The following is a 23,811-nucleotide window of genomic DNA, read 5'->3' on the forward strand; positions in this document are numbered from 1 at the left end:
TCTACTTTTATATGTCACATTGCAAGGTTTCTTCAAGGCTTTATTTTTTTACAGCTTCCTCCTGCTTTCTCTTATGTTTCATTGTAGCAGTTGCAGTCTGTGCCTCCTTTGTAACAATTAAAAAAACCCAACTGCATAAGTAATCAGTCCTGTCACTTGGGCTTTGTAGATTACTGCTGCAATAGCGGTGTGGACTTTTATTTAAATCCTATTGAACTATATTGTACCTGTCAAATAAAGGTTTTAAGTCATTTTTCTGACTAAAAAATATTTTAGCTCATCAGTCCTACAGCTATTTATATTTACATCACTATGTTAACATGTACATAGCTTTACCTTCCACATAGCATAAAACTCACCCAGCCTTCTTCATGCTGTATAAAGTACTGTGGATCTGCTACACAGAGCCCCAAAGAGCAGCTTTGGCACTTACTCCACACTCATCATATCCTTCTCTGGAGGGGATTAGGAGGTGACAAATGAAACTGTGGTGACGACTGTGGGTGGCAAGAGGAAGTTGTGAGGATTAGGGATCAAAGGAAAGGAATAAGTGACAATGGTGGTAACAGAAAGTGAAATTGAATATTTTTCTCCCTTCCCATCTTCAAAAGTGAAGTCTTTTTTTTTCCTCTCCCCTGAAGGAAACAAGTGAGGGGTAAAATAGTCAAGGAATCAAATGTGTATGTATCCCAGGAATATAGAATTGTACATACAGTGTACAGATGATGTCACTGGAGATTAAAATTAGCATCAGCTTGGTTGTTGTGAAGCAGTAAACATACAAAAGATATATTGTCTCAAGTATTTCAGTGCTTAGTTTCCTGTGACCTGGCAGTTGCAGTAAACTTGTCTATTTTCTGAAAACATAGTTCATACTCAGATTGCCCTTGCAGAAAAGCCACATGTGAATTGTATAGTGCATGCCAAGCTTTCATTGACTGGAGATGAGTTTCATCTGCATTTTTTTTTTTTTTTTCATATAGCAAAGAAAGTATTTATTGAGAGAATTGTGTGATTAAGGTTTGAGGCATCATGTTAGTTTTACATCACAGGAAATGCAGAAGACATTTTACAGGGTTCACTTTGAAGCTAGATTCTCAGATCCAGAAACTTGTTGATATGCTTTATGCTCATGGTTAATAGTTATCTGCACTTAAGGTTTATAATTGTTTTAGATAAATAAGCTAAACTTCATGCTTCATTTCTCCTCCAAATATCTGCAATATGGTCACTGCGTGTGAAATGAAGCAAGTAAGTTATGCTTAGTTTGTCTTGAAGGAAGCAGCTTTAGGAGATTGAATAAAAAAAAAGAAATCAGGTCAGTCTGGATGGTATGAGATATCTATTTGGTGGCCAATTAAAAAAAGTAGGATCTTGAGCATAAAATGTATTCACTTTTAGCTTAACACTTAAGAAGAAAGTCTTCCACATTTGAAGGACAAATGCCGTGTTGTTTTTCTGACAGACACTTCCAGTTTATCTGATGCTTCTTATAGAGCTTTCTTGGTATTTTCAGCATAGCCAGGCTCTTTTTTTTTTTCTTGCCATTTTTACTGCAGAGCTCTGTGGGAAGCTGTTAAACAGCTAAGAATCATTATCATCTCCATGTAGTTATCTAGAAAGTAATCAAGACAACAAAGCTAGGACAAAGAAGTATAAGAACACAGCTCTCAAAAGGGAGGACACAGAATAGATCACATCCCACTAAGTCAACGTGATACAAAAGGCAGCATAACGTCAGGCATAGTAACTGCAGTTTTATGCGGGGAATAACTTTAAGGCTACAAAAACTTAAATTTCAGAATTTCAATACAAAAATTGAGACCAAAACAAGACTGTTGTTTGGGTTGATGTATGAACTTTGCTTGGAAAATTTGGATAGATTTTCTGCTTAAGGAACAATAAGGTACACAAAGTATAATTACCTTCTTGAACAAAACTATTTTCAGAGGGAAGACAGGAATTTGTGATTTTGACATGACATGTTGACATTGTCTTAAAATTCAGAATTCACTTTCTGAAACCTCTTCTTAACAAATGTTAATCAGTAAGACTGCATACAAAGGTCATTTAAATTCATAGAATCATTAAGGTTGGAAAAGACCTTCAAGGTCATCTGGTCCAACCATCATCCTACTACCAATGTTACCCTGACTGCTGTAGGTCAGGGTAACTTTTTTCCATAAACTTATATTTCTTTCTGTGTGGGTACAACTAATACCTCTCTATAATTTACAACGTTATATGTAAAAATGTAGGTTATCTTATTAAGCCCCAACATTTCAAGAAAAGTCTTCAAAACTTGTTTTTCTGGCTTGATGTAATTATGCTATTGATTTTTCTAAGACAAATTGTCAGTTTTAATGGAAGAATAGCAAACATAACATAAAAAAAGCAGAAAAGCCACCAAAGAGAAGTAATTATAAAACAAGATGTTAACAATAAAAAGCTCTGAAGTTGTGTTAGAAAAAGATCAATATACATCCTCTTCCAAATCTCACACTTGACCTCCAGGGTTGTGTAGAACATGTTGTACAAGTAACAAGAAGATACCTTTCATTTTGGGATAAAAACTGTAACTACTAAAAGCAAATGCCCAAATCAATAAGTGAATATCTGGTGTAATTACTTTATTACCTGGTTATTTTACTCAACTCTAAGTGAAAAGAATCTTTCTGTTGACCTTAGTGGGCATCGATTCTGACCTTCCAGGAAGCTTGCTGTGCATTTCAGCTAACAAGTCATATTTAAAGTTATGTTTTCCACTTGGTCACATGATACTTTAGAGGTTAACAGATTGGGATTCACCCACAAGGTTTTTTGTTCCTTTTTTGGATTTTTTTTTCTATATCCATCTGCTCTTTTTATCTTCTCCCTGCTGCTCCATTTTCAAAAAAATGAAATCTTAATTTCTTACTTTTTAAGTAAAAATAAAACCAAGATAAGAGATCCAATCTGTGAGGATACTATACACTAACAGCTCTCAGCCTTGTCCTACTTCCTGGTTTTGAAAAGGTGCAATCTTGAGAAACAAGAAGGAAGAAAAAGGTAACTTCACAGATGAGCAATAACAGAATAGCAAGATAAGTCTGTCTTATAGATAAGAGATATCCAAATTACTAATCGCGTAAACTCCACTTCTTATTAGGAACCTGATTTGAGATACTTGCAAGTGACCAGACTTGAAAAGAGTTTACTTAGAATTTCTTTACTGTCAAGACACTTTGGTTTTATCCTTACTAAACAAAAGACCTACACAAACACAGTTCTTCCTACTGTTTGAAGTCCTTGGCCACTACAAAAGTGAAAAGAAAAAAAATCTGCTATGCCACAGAGACATCTTTTTTTTCCCCTCATTTTTAAGAAAGGTGCTGATAAAGAGAGCAATGAGTCTAAGATTCCTTTATTTTGGGATGACAGAATCTAGCAGAATTTAAGGCTTCAGTTTATCTGAACACCTGTTTCTATCTTTATCTGGGTAATCTCCATGACAATGTCCCTCAGTGTTTAACTGCTAGCTTTGTAAGAGAGAAGTGTTAAATTGAGACTATGAAAACAGTATCAAAACTTATTAACATTTGATGCTATCTCACAGTAGGTTTTATTTTAAGTATTGGAAAAGGAACAGTACAACTCCTCACCTCTATCCATCCATTTTGAACATGCAATAGATATTACAATGTGTGGTCAACATTAAGTTTCAAATTGGCCTAAGGAAGTGATATCTTTTAGGGACCATATAGCACCAACAGTAATGGGGCCCATATGGCATTTATACAGTTCAGAGTTTATTAAAGCCATGATATCTGTGGACTATCTTAATAAGCAACACAGGTTATAGGCTGAAAATTGATGAAATAATCCATGAGGGGAGAGAAGACAAACATCTCAAAAGACTGAGATCTCCTAAGGTTCTGAAGTGATAACATTGAGAGCAGGAATTGTCAGATATACCCATGGCACAGGTGAATATTTTGTACATTAGCAATTCAGAAGGAATTGACTTCAATTTACTATTAAGCTAAAGAGATAGCAGAAACAGATGGGTGATTAAAGAGACAAAGAAGTTGCCACAGATAACACTAACTTAATGACACTTGGTGACAAAGACCTGTGAAACTGTTGACAGTGGCATATGAGAGATCTAGAGAGAAGGCTATACATTCTGTTTTCTCTGTAGTTTGAGTTAGAGGTGGTGGTGCTATGGGAGAGAATGAATTGTTTATGCAAAAGAAAAAGCAGAAGCAAAAATAAGAAAATGGAAGACTTTGACCATAAGGAGAGGAAGTTGCCAGAGGAGAATAGAAAAGGGTTAGTTACTAGCAGAAAGGAAAACAGAATTCTGAGTTACCTTTCTTTACGTGTTCACCATCTGGAAATGTGTTGAAAGCAAAGGTTCATGTGGAGAATTAGAGAAAAAAAGCCACATGATTGTGCTATTTTCCTCAATATTCTCAGGTAGAAAAAAAATGACATTCTGTAGTGTGGAGGAAGACAAGACAGGGTGAGTTCTGCAAGGAACTGGATAAAAGGACTGTGGAAGAAGAAAATGGAAGTATTTTACACTTCAGATGGAGGAATGGGGAGGAAGAGCAGCTGGAATGACAGGTTAGTGGAGTGTAAATTCTGAGCTGAGTGTGGAGAAGAGGTCTCCAAGGACCAAAGAAAGAGGTAAGCAGGAATTTAAAGGGATGGAGGGCTATAAACATTTCCTAAAACAGTCTGCAGGGACAGGAATGGTCTTTAAAGCTTTAGTGTAGACAGAAATATGTCTACTTGAGGAAAACTTACAAGTATTTTTATTTTAGGAGAGGAAATGAAAGAATGAGTCTTACTAAGGTAAGGTAACTCATTGGAAAAGTTATGTATACAGAAATTTGGTAAGCATTAATAAATACCTTTAATAATTTGTCTAAGAACAGTTATTTCTAAGTCTTTCATACATCATATGCAGTTTACCCCAGCAAGCTGCATGACCCTGTGTATAACTTGCCTGTCAGAGAGAATAGATTCAATGAACAGACCTATGTAGTTGTAGAAGTATCTGCCAAGTAGCTTTTGCTTTAGAATGTCAACGGTGATAGGGACATGTAGCTGTGATACAGAGTAGAGCACATTAGGCTCATGAATTGGCCTCCTCCTAAGGCAGTTGCATTACTCATGATTCACCAGCTGTCCTGTTGCCTTTCATAGAAAAGCAAACTCTTGAAATAAAAAAAAAAAATTGGTTTTTTGAATGGTATAGAGAAAAGTTAGTACAGAAAAATAATTTCAGGAAGTCAATAAATAAATTAGTCTGGTGAACATAGAATAATATGTGAGGAGCAAAAATAAAGATATGGTATTCTGTGATGTGTTACTCTGTCTTTTGCTCCTAACACTACAACATATAGTTAATTCTGGGCTGACAGCAACTGAGAAGTCTTATCAGCGTGCCTGGTATTCAAAAAAATTGTTTCAAGTCTCTTTCTGAAAAGGAGTTGCCAATGCTATTGAAAAACACGACTAGTATTTATGCAATTCAGGAATAGTTAACTGGCACAACTGCATAAACACTGAATATGGTCTGGAATCAAACTCATGAAACATACCACAGAATCACAGAATTTTCTAGGTTGGAAGAGACCTCAAGATCATAAAGTCCAACCTCTGACCTAACACTAACAGTCCCCACTAAACCATTTCCCTAAGCTCTAAACGTCTTTTGAAGACTTCCAGGGATGGTGACTCCACCACTTCCCTGGGCAGCCTGTTCCAATGTCTAACAACCCTCTCAGTGAAGAAGTTCTTCCTAACATCCAACCTAAAACTCCCCTGGCTCAACTTAAGCCCATTCCCCCTCGTCCTGTCACCAGGCACGTGGGAGAACAGACCAACCCCCACCTCGCTACAGCCTCCCTTGAGGTACCTAAAAAGAGCGATAAGGTCGCCCCTGAGCCTCCTCTTCTCCAGGCTGAACAAGCCCAGCTCCCTCAGCCGCTCCTCATAGGACTTGTTCTCCAGGCCCCTCAACAGCTTCGTTGCCCTTCTCTGTACCCGCTCAAGCACCTCAATGTCCTTCTTGTAGCGAGGGGCCCAAAACTGAACACAGTACTCGAGGTGCGGCCTCACCAGGGCCGAGTACAAGGGGACGATCACCTCCCTAGCCCTGCTGGTCACACTGTTCCTGATACAAGCCAGGATGCTGTTGGCCTTCTTGGCCACCTGAGCACACTGCTGGCTCATATTCAGCCAACTATCCACCATCACTGCCAGGTCCTTCTCTGCCTGGCAGCTCTCCAACCACTCATCTCCCAGGCTGTAGCTCTGCTTGGGGTTATTGCACCCCAGGTGCAGGACCCTGCACTTGGCCTTGTTGAACTTCATGCAGTTGACCTCAGCCCATCGGTGCAGCCTATCCAGATCCTCCTGCAGAGCTTTCCTACCCTCAAGCAGATCGACACACGCACCTAACTTGGTGTCATCTGCAAACTTACTGAGGGTGCACTCGATGCCCTCGTCCAGATCATTGATGAAGATATTAAAGAGGACCGGCCCCAGCACCGAGCCCTGGGGAACGCCACTAGTGACTGGCCTCCAACTGGACTTGGCTCCATTCACCACGACTCTTTGGGCCCGGCTATCCAGCCAGTTTCTAACCCAATGAAGCGTGCGCCAGTCCAAGCCAAGAGCAGCCAGTTTCTTGAGGAGAATGCTGTGGGAGACGGTGTCAAAAGCCTTGCTGAAGTCAAGGTAGACCACATCCACAGCCTTTCCCTTGTCCACCCAGCGCATCACTTTGTCATAGAAGGAGATCAGGCTCGTCAGGCATGACCTGCCTTTCATAAACCCATGCTGACTGGGCCTGATCGCCTGCTTGCCCTGCAAGTGCTGCGTGATGACTCTCAGGAGGATCTGCTCCATGAGCTTCCCTGGCACTGAGGTCAAACTGACAGGCCTGTAGTTTCCTGGGTCAGTCCTCCGGCCCTTCTTGTAGATGGGCGTCACATTTGCTAGCCGCCAGTCGATTGGGACCTCCCCCGATCGCCAGGACTGCTGATAAATGATGGATAGTGGCTTGGCCAGCTCCTCTGCCAGTTCCCTCAGTACCCTTGGGTGGATCCCATCCGGCCCCATCGACTTGTGCACATCCAAGTGCCGTAGCAGGTCACCAACCAGTTCTTCATGGATAATGAGGGCCACATCCTGCTCCCCATCCCCTTCCACCAGCTCAGGGTACTGAGTATCCAGAGAACATCCGGTATTGCCGCTAAAGACTGAGGTGAAGAAGGCATTGAGCACCTCCACCTTTTCCTCATCTCCTGTAACTAAGTTTCCCCCCGCATCCAGTAAAGGATGGAGATTCTCCTTAGTCCTCCTTTTTGTGTTGATGTATTTATAGAAACGTTTTTTGTTATCTTTAACGGCAGTAGCCAGATTGAGCTCCAGATGAGCTTTGGCCTTCCTAATTTTGTCCCTGCACAGCCTCGCTACTTCTTTAAAGTCCTCCCTAGTGGCCTGCCCACTTTTCCAAAGCTTATAAACCCTCTTTTTCCTCCTAAGATCAAGCCACAATTCTCTGTTGAGCTAGGCTGGTCTTCTTCCCCGCCAGCTCGTCTTTGGGCACGTGGGACAGACCGTTCCTGTGCCATTAATATTTCCCTCTTGAAGAGCGCCCAGCCTTCCTGGACTCCTCTGCCCTTCAGAAGAGCAACTCAGAGTTGCTGCAACATCAGAAACTTAAGGGAGATATGGAAAGAACTCACAGCCTCAGTGGGGTCTCCCTGGTAAGCCTCAGGAGGTGCTTCCCTGAAAGTATCCTCTCGTTTTGAGAGCATACAGAGAGTCATAGTATATGTGTAAAATTAAATCATGTTGCATAATATCATTCTAAAGCTGCAGTCATTTTTGTATTTTGGCAAATAGGTATAGAAGATTAATGCAATTAGTGGGACATCTGTTGGCAGCAATGTTGAAATCTGTATCTTATTCTTATAAGAAGAAAACAGATCAAAATATTAATCATGTAGATATGTTTTAGAATCATGTTTGGAGATAATTTAAACTTGGCAAACAAGCAGTTGAGACTGCTCATGGGTTTGATAATGAATGCCTTTAAACAGAAGACAATTACAACACTAATATTAGTAAATCTGGAATATTTAAGTCAAACTAGAACACCTGGGTAATACCTTCCTTGTGTTCTACAGGCATAATAGGAAGAGTACTTTGATTCACTATTCAGAAAATGTTTCATTCTATAATGAGAGGAAGCATTAAGATAAGGCAAATGTAAATATTAGATCTTAGTTTAGAGCCTGTGTGGTTTGCAATCATGGAGTTTCAGTACACAGTATTTTTTTATTTATTTAAAACAGAATACATAAGAGCCATAGGAGCTAATTTACCTGAAATCCCCTAGCTGTTCCTGGGATGTCATGTAGACTAAGTAGTAGTGGCTGTCCAGAGCCCAATGACTTTAGAAAGGCAAAAACCCCAAGTGTCAAAATGCTTCACTACAGTTTGAAATTCCATATTCTGCACATTTTGACAGTGAAATGAAGAGATAATTGATATAATACAAGACAGTATCACACAAATGGAGTTCAGCAGAGATCTTGAAAGTATTCATAACAAGTAGAAAAAAATCCCCTATCAGAAAGAGGCATTACACCTGTCAGTTTTAATTATCCTACACTTGTAGGAAGTATTCTTTAAGAAGATACAGGGACATATTGCAAGCACTAGATTTCATCTAGTACTATGCTTAGTGCTCGGCAAATGGCTTAAGTAAAGACTTGGATTTTAAAAACTGTGTTGTAAGGTACCCCCAAAAAACATTGAGGCTGTGATCTCCACAACTCTATCATATCATGCTCACACCACAAGAATAGACCAACAGATCAGGAAGCTACTAAACACATATCTTTTCTGTCTCTCCAATAAGTGGGATCAGACAAGCACCTCCCCAAAATGACTTGCTGTCATTCAGTATGGAGAGGAGTTGGAAAAACTCAGAACTTTTCTATTGTGTTTATCCTGACCTGTGCAACTGGAGACTCATTTCTTACCAGAAACAAATAGACCTCCCTGAGCTAAGAAACAGTAATGGAAAAATCACTAGTCTTATTGTTCTTTCCTTCATCATGGGAAGATGAAGTATCATTTGACAAATGGTCTTGATTGGTCATACTGATTTTGATAGAAAATGCAGGCCCAGAAAATCTAGTGTTAACAATTTAGCTGTGATGCTCTAAACAAGTCAGGGTTCCATTTATCCCCAAACTTACAAAACTTCAAAAAATGGGCTTCTACCCAAGGCAGTCCATTAAGTCACACTAATCTTTTCTTAAAAACTGTGAGAAAAAAGTGTCCATTCCTTTTTCATTGTAAAGTAAGCCCTGACAATTCACTTCAGTATTTCAAATACTTTGTTTTGATGCACCAACTGCAACACGCTTAATTTCCAAGTTGGAAATCTAACAGGATTTCACATATATTCGATTGTCAAATCCCAACTAAAAAGAACATTGTGTCTATATTACAAGGCTCTTGTAGTATATGTATCATGTAGTAGCATGAAGTGTCTCTTGCCGTAAAGACAGATTCAAATAAATGGGTAGTTATCTTCAGATTGGTTCCACACTTGTACAGCTGATGCCTTTGCTTGGTTCCCATGTCAAGTAACATTAAGCATAAACATTTTGCAGCTCTCTATGCACATAGTGAGAAATCCTACTCATACTTCAGTTTCTGAAAGGATTATTTCTGTCACATCTGCTACTGTTTAACACAAAAGAAAAGCAATTTGTAGATTTGAGGGTGCAGGGTAATACTGTAACTACAGTGAAGCATGGCTATGGAGTTAGAATGACATTATAAATAGTAGTGGAAAACTGCAAGAAAAATTAGTTAAGTCACTGTTTCCAGTGACACATGGCCACAAGAAAGGGATTTTGTATTAGTGTCCTTGATGTGAATTAGTATTTTTCCGCTATACTTTGTATTACATTAAAGTACATTAGTCAAGTTACATTTTGACAGAATTAGTAGAGTGCAATCCATACTTGTACTTTGGTACTGTCAGTGGAATGTTTTCAATATATCTTGCATCTCTCTTCCAAGCTTAAAATGGGGGAAGACCACCACTAATAGTATTTAAATCTAGAAAAAAGCTTTTAAAGCATGAACAGCACACACACAAACCAATAAAATGTTTTCAATAGTCATTACTTTAGTTGTTTGTGCCAGAGATATGTTAGCCACGTATTTGTGCATTTTCAGTAAAGCTGAAGCAAAGTAAAGCAAAATATCTGCTCTTTAACTCCCCAGAGCAGATTCACATGGTATATTCACTGCCTCCCACATAGATTGAGTTAGAAATGATTGACTGACTACATACACAATATTCTTGTGTTCATTAAACATTTTTGTCCCAGTAACCATCATGAAGCATGAGTGTTTAACATTAATCCACCAGCTTGATTTACTTTCTGATCAGGGTACACTGCACTACAACTGCTGTGTATGTGGAGATGAAAGACCCTAGAAACATAGAACAAAACCAAACCTATTCTATAGGCCAGATCTACATACACAGATCCCTGCCTTCATGTCACAGCTGCCATTTCATCAACAGCAGAATCACCAGTTCCATTTGCTTGGAACCAAATTAGTGTTGAAACTAGTGTTTCTGCTGCAACAGAGTAACCTTGTTTTATATAAACATATTGCAATGAAACATCCTAACTAATGCATAGTGAGTGCAGAAAAATCCTGTGCAAGCCCTTCACTGGTAATAATAGGTGATCGTAACATTGCAGGCAAAAATAAGAACTCATTTACATTCTGTTCCTGAAACACTCATTTTCTATGTTACACTTCAGAGCAGGAATAAGAGAGAAGACAGCAAGTATTTAGGGTAAACAATTATTCATTTGAAGAACACAACAATGATTGAAGTACAAACATTCTCCCCAAAACTAAAAAACAGAATATTGAAAAAGAACACAGTATCCAGCAGTTTCCATCCTTATCCCTACCAGTGGCTCCTTCAGTCATTTATTTTTGGTTTTATTGCTGTTTACTAAGTGAAATATTCTGTCCAGTAGCCAGAGCATTATGAAATTACAGTGATTATGTGTGTGATAAAGTATTTCCTGCAAATATAGGTCAGAACAGTTTTTACTGAAGTTGAAAAAAAAAAAAAAAAACAAAAAACCAAGAAATCCACAAACACAACCGGGGGAAAGGAGGAGTTGAACCATAGGAATGGTGTTAGCAGCATTTGTGATGCATTTTGCCATGGAAACTGCAGCAGCGTGGAATCCCAGCCTGCTGCAAGCTCTGGCTGCTAAGGAAAGTGAGGTGGAAGCAGACAGCTGCTAGAGGGCTAGCAGAGCAGTTCCTAACTGTAGTGATAGGAGGGTGATTAGCTCCCACATCCTCTTCCTTCGATATCATTAAATCATGGCTTTCTGTTAACATGTTGTTCTTCAGTTGTCAACTAATTTTTTTTAATTTTTTTTTTTAGCTAAAATCAAAGATTAGTGTAAAAAGATAACCAATACTGTGCTGCTTTTAAATAACATCTCACTTCAATAGCTTGTGCCACTTTGTTTACCTACTGAAACACATCCTTGAAGATTAAGTATATACACTTCTGTTGCAGTTGCCAAGTCATGGGAAAGAAATGTTTCCAACCTAAACTGTCACTAACACAGTGACAGTAAGTACTTTGGGAAATGTGCAGAAAAGAACTGAAGCAGAGCTCAGTCCCCTACCCCCAACCTGTTCACCTTCTAATTAACACCTGGACATGCTTCTTTAACTTGTCTTGAGATTACAGACAGTCTAACCTTCATTTCTGTTAATGCCAGTGCCTCCCACAGTCTTGAGCAACATAACATTCCATTTGCATCTAACCTCAATAAAGAAGAACCCAGCAACAAGCTGTTCATTGTCTGATGGACTTTTCCTCTAGACTAGTGGGACTCTAGGACATTCCTATATGCCTAAGCTATTCTAAATACATAGTTGTGGCTACTCTTAGTTTAAGAAGGGGAAGACAGGTGCATTTCTTCTATTTCCAACTGCTTACAGATCTTACCTCAGAAGGGGTAGAGCCAGTTAGGGCAGGAAAGCTGGTAAATCATATGATACAGTCTTAACTCTATCAAACATGTTATTTCACAGAAATAAATGTAAAATTCCCTAAGTTACAGAACATAGTTTCAATATAAATAGATGCTTAGAAATAAGCTTTTTTGGAATCCTTTGAATAGGAAGGAGTGGAATTCTCATTTGCTTTTGCGAACTCACTTCAGTAAGAGTACAGCAGTTCTCAAACTGACTGGCTTCTCAAAGAGGCACAGGAATTGTTCTGGGGTGAAGTGAATGAACATTCTCCACAGGAGAAGTAGAATTTGTGAAGGAGGTCGAGCTAATTGAATATATCAGGGACTTCAGTGAAAATGGAGTTAATGCTGCACTCATCTTAGCTGCAACCAGTGCAGCTCCACAACTCTAGAATGGACTAAGTTTTTCTGTACAGTTAATGTGCACGTTTTTCCTCTTGCTCACATCTACAACACTGTTCTCCCTTCCCATTTGAGAGCTATTACGTAGGTTATACTCAGACTGAACTGAGGGACAGAGACATGAACAGGATCCTGGCAAGTTGGGGGGTAATAGAGGAAAAGTTACTGTTGCTTTAGCAAAATTGGGAGGAACTGCTTGCAGTACAGCATCAGATGACTGCATTATGTTCTTGCTTTCAGGTCTCAATTTTGTTGTGACAAAAACCAATGAAATTCAGAAGGTGGTTTGCATGGTATAGAATCATTTGAACATTTGATACTAGCAAACACTTAACAGAGGCATGAATGCTTAATAAAGTTGTGAAGCAAATAGGAAAAGAAATCATTAAAATGCCAACTTTAGAGAAAGAATTAAGTTCAGATGGTTTAACCTGAACATCAATGAAATAAACTTCCAGTGGAAATTCAAAAAACATAGAAGTGTCTGATTTCTCAGTGTAGAGCATTCAAATACTTTGAAAATGATTCTGCTTGTGAAGAGGATAAACTAGTTACGTTTTTGTTTCAATTTTAGTCTTAATATTAACCACTCAAATCTCAGTAAGCTTTTGACTGAACACTTTTTGTTCCTCCAGTCATATAGAAAGAGAGATTATTAGGGAAAGTTATTCTTGAAAAAAAACATTTATTGCCTTTCATATTCAATTCTAATCCTTCCTTTTATATTTCAGGGTGCAAGTTGAATTCTATATGAATGAAAACACATTTAAAGAGAGACTAAAGCTCTTCTTCATCAAAAACCAAAGATCAAGTAAGCAGTTGGATTAATTTCTTTAAAGTATAATTGCGATATTTCGGGTAGAGTCCAGTTCCATTAAAAGCAATAGCAAAGTTAACATTAGTTTTCTTCTGAGCTAATTTTTCCCCAAAAGGAGTCCATTTTAATTGATTTCTATAATACACACAAAAGTATAATCTAAAACTTACAATTACTTATTTTGTAGGATCAAATAATTATAGGGATGTGATTTTATTGGTGTATGGTGATCAAACTGACTAATTTGCAGTGCTTATTAACATGTCCTGACCTTATGTTTAAGAAATAGAACTTCCAAAATGTTGAAGAAAGCAAAAACATGGGTGCTTCTGCAAAAGTGTTTAGTAGTATTAAGTATTCCTAAATAAATATCAAATCTTTTCTGTACAAAAAAAAGTGATTTGGAAGTCAAACTGTGGGAAAGATATACCAAATTCTCAGTTTTCCTGAAAGTAGTATCTTTTTAGTCTAATTTAAAAACCATCTTCATTGACATATGCACTTAGGCTATCATAGAGGAAAAACTAAGACATTCATCCATCCATGCAGCTGATTCAGAGATAAAACCTTATATATGTTACCAAATCTTCATTAAACCAGTAAGTTCACAACTGAGAAGAACAGTAGCTGAACTCGGATTTCATCTGTGTAAAATGACTGACCTCCCTTTACCCTTCACCTGTAAAGAACTAAGATTACAACAGTTTTTTAGGTAGTTTTACACATTTTATGCAAGTTTTTAAAAATAACAAGAATGCTTTTTGGTCTTCATGGTCTTCAAGATGGCTCCATGTCATTGTGTTTGCAAAAGGACAGAAGGGAGGAAGGAATGAACTTGACTTTCTCAGTGCCACAATTTAAGAAATATTGGAGAACTAGATGCAGATTATTATTATTTTTTTTTTTTTTTTTAAGACAGACCACAATATATGAGACCTACTATTAAATAAATGATAGTTTAAAATCACAAGACATGATCTTTTGATTTGCTTCTTCAGCTTTCAAATTGAGATAAGCAAAATATTATACTAGGCCCCCCTCAAAAACGTATTGTACTGTAAAACTGACACTTAGAAATCTGCAAATAATTCCAAAGATGAAATTCAATCTGGAGAATCAAGTCTAACAAACCTGTTGGATGTTCATTAACTTAGGGATGGGAAAAATCTTTGTAAGTTTAAAAAAGTAAATATTCATATAATAATAAAGACAGCATAGGGGAAAAGTCACCTTAACTCAGGTACCCAAATAATGTAGAAAGCAGAGACCTTACTTTCCTAGCAAGTACTTTGGGTAGCCTTTAAGTATCTTCATTTCTAAACTTAAAATAGGTCATAGGGTAGCTTATTTTTGCTTGGTGTTAAACACATTGTTATATATTTTACTAGATTTGGTTGGTAGATTTGTTCTCCAGTAAATAATTTTAACTTGAGTAATTCTGCATTAGCATAGGTTAGAGCTCTATTATATTTTGGCCAATATGGAAAGCGTATGAGATTTCAGCATGCACATCACAAAGAAAGGAGATACATGAAGAACAATTTCATACACTTATGTTTAGAATAGCATTTTTTTAAAAAATGAAGTTTTGCTCAGAGTTAAGGGCTATTAAGTTATATTAAATTTACATTTTAAGTGTAATTAATTGCACTATGATTTCTCCAATGGTTTTAGTTCTACTCTATTTTTTGCCCTGTGACTTTCAGTCGCAAGTAGTTTATATCTTTATAGTCTTCATCTTTTGAGGTAGTTGATATAGCATGTAACAGAGTAAGACAAAAAAAGGAAAAGCATTCTGAACTAAGAAAAAATATTACTCCTGGCCGGAGATGGAGTAAGAAATAAATAGCTTTCTTTTTGTTCCCTGAATTAGTCCACAAAACAGATTTGATGCACTCCTATTTACTAAGTAAGAACATCTGTAAAATTAAGAGCTGACTCATCGTAAAACTCTTCTCACTGATAAGATAGGAAGGTTCTCAATACCTACTTGCTTGAGATAAGGTCAATAATTCCTCCCCCCCCCCTTAGATCTTAACAGGATTAACAAATGCTTATTTTGATGACAGAACTGAAGATTGTACATTTAAAAATATAAGTTAACAGCAGCACAAAATGAAACCTGAAGTTAATCAATTGATTACTTAATTGGTTAGTTAATTTGCTAATTACTTTGGCAAGTGCTTACCTTTCTGGCTAAGCACTATAAAAGAGTCATCTTAAGTTATTACACTGGGACATATCCCCTAGGTTACAATTGGAGAAGTATTGGACTACGGAAGAGGAATAATGTGGAAGTTTTTATGAAAAATCATTTATGTTTTCAAATACAAAAACATCACCCTTTAGATCTTAGAATTCAGTGAAAACATTGAAAGCCTTCTTTCACATACTACACATCTAATTCCCATTCTTGCTGATTCTACTGATACATTTTCCTCAAATTTTCAGACATTATAGTGAACTTCTGGAGTTTGATTTAGTTAAACACTTTTCACTAATTCTCAAGACTTCAAGTAGGTGTAGACCAGAGAACAAGAAGTAATATCATTTGGTCTGGCGATATTACTCCAGAATTTAATATTCTATTGAAAATTAATATAAATTGTTTGGTCATCAAAAGACCAGTAGCATGAAATATGTTTCAATCATTATTCCAATTTTGAAGGCATTTCTATAAACCAGTAAAGTAGTAACTAAAATCTAATGTCAACCTAGTTACCACTCACTCCTTTTGCAAAAAAGTTTATAATCAAAGTCCAAACAATACACAATGCATTTTAAAAAGCTGTTGGCCAGTGAATAAAATGCTTGTAAGACTTGCTTGCACTTGCTGTGATCACATACAGCTTAAAATAAGTCTCAAAGGAAAAAGATGAGTGAAACTTCAATTCAGTGGAGAGGGAATAAAACTTATCAGGGTATGAATTATTAACAGTATACTTTGATCCAACTCCTAAAGCTAACTGCTAGTAAGATGATTTTGCTAAAAACTAACTGTAGTTTACAGACTTGCAAGGAGGGAATAATAGAATGTGATGGTAAAATCTTCAGCTACTGTCCCTGTCACTTGTGCTTTGATTTAGATCCAGTCTCTAAATTGGAGGATTAATCTCTGAAAATGCTTGTAACGGAAGCATCAAGAAGTTATAATAAACAAAAATCAAAGTTATAGTCAGTACTGGTTAAGTATGATGCATCAGTCTATACTTAGAACTTCTGGCGAGAAAGATAGCAGATACTTCTTCAAACTGAGGAGGAAACATTAACGTTTGATGTAGTTATAATTATTTCACAAAACAAACAGACTTTGAACTGTTATTATCAATTTCTTCTTTTGAAGAAGACAAAGCATCTATTGCTATGGTTACAGGCACACGGTGAAGTTATAATCTCATTAAACAATTCATAACAGTATATGATTGATGTAACTGAATACAAGTTTCAGACACCAACATCAAAATAGAGATTCTGTGCAAATGACCCTGCTACTTGAACAGTCTGGCTGGGAATGGGGAAAAAAGAAATTAAATCAAGCAGACCATGTTGCTCCACTGACAGCATGTAAAATAGAGGACCAAAATAGCCAACCAACAAACAGCGGTACAAAATACTTTCTTTTTAAGAGGGTAAGAAATGAAAAGTTAAGCCCAACCATTTAGCTAATACCTACCCCTTCCCTGATTTGAAACCTTAGAACTCAGTAATAGTGGAATAAACACATTTCTTCCAATTCACAGGTGTCACCCCTACATTCTGAGGCTACAGAGTACTGTTCTCTGGTACTTTGACCAGAGAACACTTATTTAGTATGCACACTTGTTATTACAGATTTAGTAGTAGTGACTGAATACACACCCTCTGACAGCACATCCTATTTCTAGAGGCTGACACATACAGAACTAGTGTTTTTCTGAAACAGAGGATATACTTGGTCTGTTCTTCCGCATTAATATTGTAGTGCCTGACCCAATCTTGTATGATAGGCCTATCCTATCACCTTGTCAATATAACCTACTCCATGATACTTTGTCTATGCTAACAAGAGCCCTTATATGGAAGCCATATGTGGTGTGAAAACCCTGCCTCATTCTGTGGGAAACAGCCATTCCTGTTGAGACATTCAGAGCCTGAAGCACTTAAATATAGACTGGAATAGATCTGGGAAATTTTAATATTGAATATGTAAGTAGTTTTAGATCTCTTAGGAACAAAATGTGAGAGTTTAAGACAGCAGCCAGGAGTGTAGGTCCCATGCATTGATTTAGTTTATAACCAGAAAAGCATTATTTTCTTTCAGAATTGAAACCAACATATAATTTCAAATGATTAGTAGAAGTTGACACATCATCAACATAGAAGAGAAGCATTTAAGACCAATATTAGTATTACAGAGTTAAGAATAGAAGAAACAAGTGAAAGACCTTTGAACTTATCTAATAAAGCTAGGTAACACAATATGGATAGGGCAAAGAAATCCAGTGTTTTTGTTATTGTTTCGTTTTTGCAAAATCTGTTGTTATAAGTACCTCATTGTTAAAGTAACCAGTAACTTTAACAGACTACACAAAATTGTTAATGCAGACAAACAATTTACATTTTCTTCACCAAGTGGTCAAAAAAAATATGGGAAAAATTCTAGCATAGTCCAAAAAAAAGTACTAGGGTACTTACTAGCAAAATAATAGCAATAACAACACACTTACCTACCTTTCACATCCCCTTAATACATTTACTATTTCATTGTCTTCATTCAGCTTTGGGGAATAAATAGTCTGTGGCTAATTAGGCTTGATAAAACAGCAGGAATCACTTAGGTTAATGTTCACAAACCTAATTACCAATAACAGCTGTGGGACTTCTCATGGTCAAGACATAGGCACAGAATTTTAACCCCTAGTTTACAGATGAGATGCTGTAAAAGTCCATACACTTCTCATGCGATAATTGCAGCTTCACAGTTATGTTAATAAACAGTGTTACGTAATAAATTTTCAGGTTTCTTTTAGCAAATGAATGTTACAATAGTTAAGAATGTAGTCTTTATTTTTCTATGATTTGCTGTTTGTCTTGTTTTAATGGAAATGGACCTAGGAGGTAAAAAAGGTGATTTTCCAGTATTGTCTGTAAGGTGTACATTTTGAACAGAGGGCTGAGTGAAGTGAAAAAGTTTGTAACAGAACCATAAGGTAATTATTTCTTTTAAAGGGAATGTATGCACACAGATTTGGATATGCACAATAAACCTGTAGTTCTCAAAGCATAGAAATAGTTATATCAAGTCCAGCAGGCCTACTAACATGTTTGCAACACAACAATAAAAGATCCTATCTTTATTGTGACTAGGTACAAATGAAATCAGATCTGTGTGAAACCCATTCAATCAGCGATCTGCTTTGGACAGAAGGGTTCAACTGCATGGAATTGGACTCTTGGTTGACATGACTGAAAAAAAATAGCTCTTAAGGTTGCCTGCTACCATAGACAACCAACAGTTTAATGTAATTAGTGAATGAAAACTTAAAAGCAAGAGTTAGATGAAAATATCTGGTAAATATTTACATTTAAGACCAATGAACTTAATAACAAGACTGAGGATTTAAACTGTAATACTCTAATGATTGCAAAACCTGATTAAAATACAGTTAAGTTTCATTGTAATATAAAATAGCAACAATTAGCACTGAATTAAAATGCCCATGTGATAGAACCAACAATCCAAGTGGATCCCTTGGAAGGAATCCTGTTTCTGTGCAGTAGACCTATGTTTGTGAGATATACTTAATAGCGTGTGATAGCATTTAGTATTTGAGACTTACCAGCTAGGACATTTCACTATTCACATGGTCCATAGAACAAGTTATTGATGCATTTCAAGTTGTGCATTCAACATGACTTTCATGTGTCCTGATTCTTGGATGTGTAATTATGCAACTTCAATGTTAAATAACTAAAACTTAATATTTTATGTTAGCAGAGTATTTATATATTCTGTATGAGAAACTACTTCATGAAGACTTTCAGATATTAATATTTAAATATTTGCCATTGGATATCCTCTGTTTATGATTGAAAGTATCTCTTCATGTTACTGTATCTTGCATCTCAAATATTATATGCCCTTCTGGTTCCCGTTCTGAGAATAAATCCGTAAAGCTACAAAAGATCCAACGAATGGCCTCAGGAAAGATGAGTATCATAGGATAGCTTTGAAGCAAATGACTGAGTAGATCTTCACATTAAACAGACCAAAACTTAACCCAGAGATTTCTGGAAGCTAGAAAGAGGTACTTTATGTATATAGGCATATTGCTACATTCTTCTGTATGATATGCCAAAGGCCAATATCAGGGACAGGTTAGTGGGTGGCTAGACCTTTGCAGCATGGCTATTCTAATTCCTTTTAGTTCTACCTTAAAAGTGAGTGAAAACAGAGTCTGAATTTCTGTGTTTTCTCTCTTTCTTTCTTTCTTTTTTTTTTTTTTTTTTTTTTTAATAGGCCTGAGAATACGATTATTCAATTTTTCTCTCAAGCTACTAAGCTGTTTCTTATACATAATTCGTGTGCTTCTAGATGATCCAGCACAAGGACATGGATGGTAATATTTGTTTTGTTATTTGTCCTCTCAAATGACTGCTTAACTTACATGAAATAAATTAGTTGTATGAATAAATGTTTGGTATCCTGCCAACAGGGATTTAGTTCTATGTCTTCCAGATATCATGAATGAACGATAAAACTAGTCTTACATTTTGAATGGAAATAATACAAAAATATCTTTTAATTTTACTGATAAAATAATACTGGCTATTTGTGCAGATACTGTGCAAAAGACATAGTTGTGCAAACATGTATCTTTTGGTTTTATTACTACATAAAATTTCTGTGTATAATTTTTGTGTTTTAATTTATATAAAAAATGAAATTACAGACACCTGAATACTAGTTTATGCAAAAGTACTGTAAAAGTATTATAGGATCCATACAGAACAGTGGCTGATAGGTGAACAGCTGGGAGAACCAAGCCAGGAAGAAAATGGGCAGATGAATGAGGAACAGTACTTTGGAGGGAATAAGGAAAGGTTTTCCAGAGAATACTTCTACAAGATATGTATTTTTTTTTTTTGTGGTTATAAAACATAGGACAGGAGTTAAGCGGAACTATTATCCACAATAGCTGGAATGGTTTAGAGCTGTTAAAAACCACTATTCTTCTTGTGCATAAAACGTCCCTATATAGCAGCTTCTTTCTGGTGCATCAGCTGGCAGAGAAACAACAAATCAGTAGTAGTTTTTTAGTAGTTTATTAAGTCTCCTGTCAAAAAATTTGTGTGTTGCTCTGCAGTTGTTCTCAGACACCAGAATGGAAAGTCCTTTCAATGTTATTTGTCAATAAGATAGTTTATCATATATGACTTATCTATGACACAAATATTAGAATGTTAGCTGTCTTACTTAAAACCCCGGATTTTGCAGTCAAGCAAACAAATGCATGAAACTGAGCTTTCATGCAAATGATATTGATGATAATTTTCCAGCCCTCTACTTTCTCTAAACACTTAGAAGAGAGGGAGACCTAAGGTACATTATATGCTCATGTTCTGTCATTCTAATGGATGATTTTTGCATACCTACAATTGGCAGTATGATATTCTATATGGGTCAATTGATATGCTTTTTTTCATGTTTTATACAATCAATTATCAATTATAGAAGAAATTATATTTATAATTTTTGCAATCCTGTACTTCAGTTGTATTTGTATTCTGGATATAATGAATCTTTTAAATTGTGAGTGCTAATAAGCACCACTATTTTATTAACTTACCTGCTTGTGCCTGGTGGACGCTGCTGCCTGTCTCATGTGCCTGTACGTAAACTCCCTAAACTTTCAGTCAGAATGAGTTTGCCAAAATGTAGTTTTAATATTCTCAATAGGCCATAGCAATCAAATAGGGACCATATTAGCAAAAAATTGCAAAGATCACAGTGACTTCCTGGGGCATGGACACATAGTCTCAACAGTCCTATGTAATCCTGATCAGGTCCTGCTGATTTTTCTTGTGACTAATATGTCCATCATTGAACAATGTAGTCAATTGTCCTCTCATAGCATGTTATTTCAGAGTATGTGTTGTCAGTGTGATGTATGTAACTGGTAGTCACTGATGTAAGTTGATGTAAGATCTTCAGAGACAACTCTCAAAAGATTGTTGAAGTTACTGCTTCTAATACTTTGACTAAAAAAAATGCAAACAAATTTTCATGAAATAAAATCACTATGTAGAATTTTAAACTTGACATTATTAGCTATTCTACAGTGAGAAGGAGTAAAAACTCAGGATTTTAAAAGACATAATGTGAAATGAGGGAGATATTTGAGCATTAAGTTGAGAAGTCTGCACAGGGAGCAATACTTTATAATGCCTCATAACAGTATGGAAGAGTGGTATTAATTCATGTGCATTTTGCTACAAATATGGCTTTTGGAAAAAAATGTCAAATTCAAACACTGAAAGATATATATATTTAAAAATAATTGTGGCTACAGAAGGGATTTTGTGGAAATTGAAACAATTACATTATTCTTCTGGTTTTGAATAAGTAATGCACTTGGTGTTGAAGTTTGAAGCACAATTGGGTAACAGAAAGTAAAATTGGACATCATGGATCCAATTTAAAGTAATGCAATTTTCTAGTGAAAAAAAAAAACAAACACAACACTATAGTTCACATGTTTTTGTGGCTAATAGTTTCTGTCATGAAGAAGCTACGTATATTGTCTTATTTTGAGAACTGTAGTGAGCCCAAATGCATGTTTTACATAGCAATGTTGTGGCTGACTATGTAGAATGGATTAGAACATCACCACTTCTGCCACTGGCAGGTATACTTGGATACTTTTGTATTCATATGCAGAGATCTTTCTTCATCTGGTAGGCTGCTTAATTCTCCAGGCATTTCCTAATGTATTTGTTCCTCGAGTCTAAATGTTTAATAAGTCACCAGCCAGAGAGTGTATTTATCTTTTCTATATATTATTCCATTGTATCATGTTGCGGTACATTTAATAGACTAGTTAGTTTGTTCTGTGTATATAACACCTGTCTGGCTGAAAAGTTTCAGGTAAGTCACTTCTTCATGCTCACCAAGAACCAGCCTTAGTAACTATTAAGTTACTAGTAACTTAAGTAACTTAGTTACTTAATAACTACTATACCAGACAAACAAACCCTGTGCCCAAATGGTACCTCATTTTGTCAATGGTTTTACCTATACAGATCCCAAGGGCTTGATACCTACCTAAACTACTGCCATAATACATTTTTACAATTGCTGTGAAAAAAAAAAAAAAAAAAATCCTTTCTAGAGACTGTGTCACAGTCTGTGACATTGTGTCCATTGTGTCAAAGTGGTTGACTTTAAAGTGACAATTCTGGGAGGAATGTTTTTCATCACAAACTCTCCCTGCAGATTTATTGCTTGTCTCAGAAATTCTAGCACAAGTTAAGAGTCTTTCATTTACTCCTTCAGGCACAGCAGATATACAGAGAAGTGCTTACGACATAAAGTGTCCTTATTAATGGACACCATTTAGCATCTGTCTCACTCATAGTCAGTAAAAATATCACTATTACTTATCTGTGGTCCACAGATTCCTTTCTTTTTTTGCTGACCTTGCTTGCCAGGGACAAACAAGGATATTTACCATCATTTTCACAAAAATATTTTCCCACATCCTTACATGACTGTTAGAAGGAAGGATTTGTACCAGCAATTCAAGGAAAGAGAACATCACATGTACGTAGCAGATTTATTTTTATTTATTTGTATATATTTTTTACATCAAGGTCACCAGCCTTCAGTAATTTCATATTCAAATTACTGCTTCATGAAACCCCAGCCCACCTCAACTCCTCACGAGAGGTTATGAAGAGTAGTTGGATGCAATCTTTGTTGTTGAGTGTATGGCAAGTGTATGTGCTCTTTCTATCTCAACATGTGTGACCTGTGTGATAGGGTTCCTAGTATGTCTAGATCTTTAATATCTATTGTGTACTTAGCTCAGGTTTTGAAAGCATACTTTGTTATATTGTTTTTGAATTGGATCATGTTTGAAAATGTCTTTAAAAGATGTAATCTAAAATGCTTTATAGTCTTCATCTATGGATACAGAACACATACAGAACTACTTTTTAAAAAAATATTATTTTTAAATGTCTATATCCATTGTCTAGTGTTACAAACTATTGCATATATATTACAGAACACTGTTAATCATGTAACTAATATGCTTTTTTCCCTTATATATTTTTATGATTGTGTTTTCATGTATATGTGCTAATGAAAATGAACTTTCCATGGATGTGATGACAACTATCAGTAAGGAATTAAACCGGAGTTGTTCCAATCAAAACTACACACATGGAACAATTGATTGGTGAGTTTGAAAAAGTAAACCAAAAGTCCATGTA

At 36.3% G+C, this 23,811-nt stretch overlaps 1 protein-coding gene across 4 annotated transcripts in view; it reads left to right on the forward strand.

The window, feature by feature from the left end:
- The window catches only part of KCNT2 (potassium sodium-activated channel subfamily T member 2), a 150,670-nt gene that overhangs the window by 23,863 nt on the left and 102,996 nt on the right, over nucleotides 1-23,811 (forward strand). For all 4 annotated transcript variants that reach the window (XM_084528514.1, XM_084528515.1, XM_084528516.1 and 1 more), the window contains exons 2-4: nucleotides 13,250-13,329; nucleotides 19,835-19,934; nucleotides 23,721-23,777. In XM_084528514.1, the coding sequence (XP_084384640.1) occupies nucleotides 13,250-13,329; nucleotides 19,835-19,934; nucleotides 23,721-23,777 (237 nt within the window). The remainder of the gene's footprint in view (nucleotides 1-13,249; nucleotides 13,330-19,834; nucleotides 19,935-23,720; nucleotides 23,778-23,811) is intronic.

The sequence above is a fragment of the Aythya ferina genome (assembly GCF_964211825.1).
Source record: "Aythya ferina genome assembly, chromosome: 8".
NCBI lineage: Eukaryota > Metazoa > Chordata > Aves > Anseriformes > Anatidae > Aythya > Aythya ferina.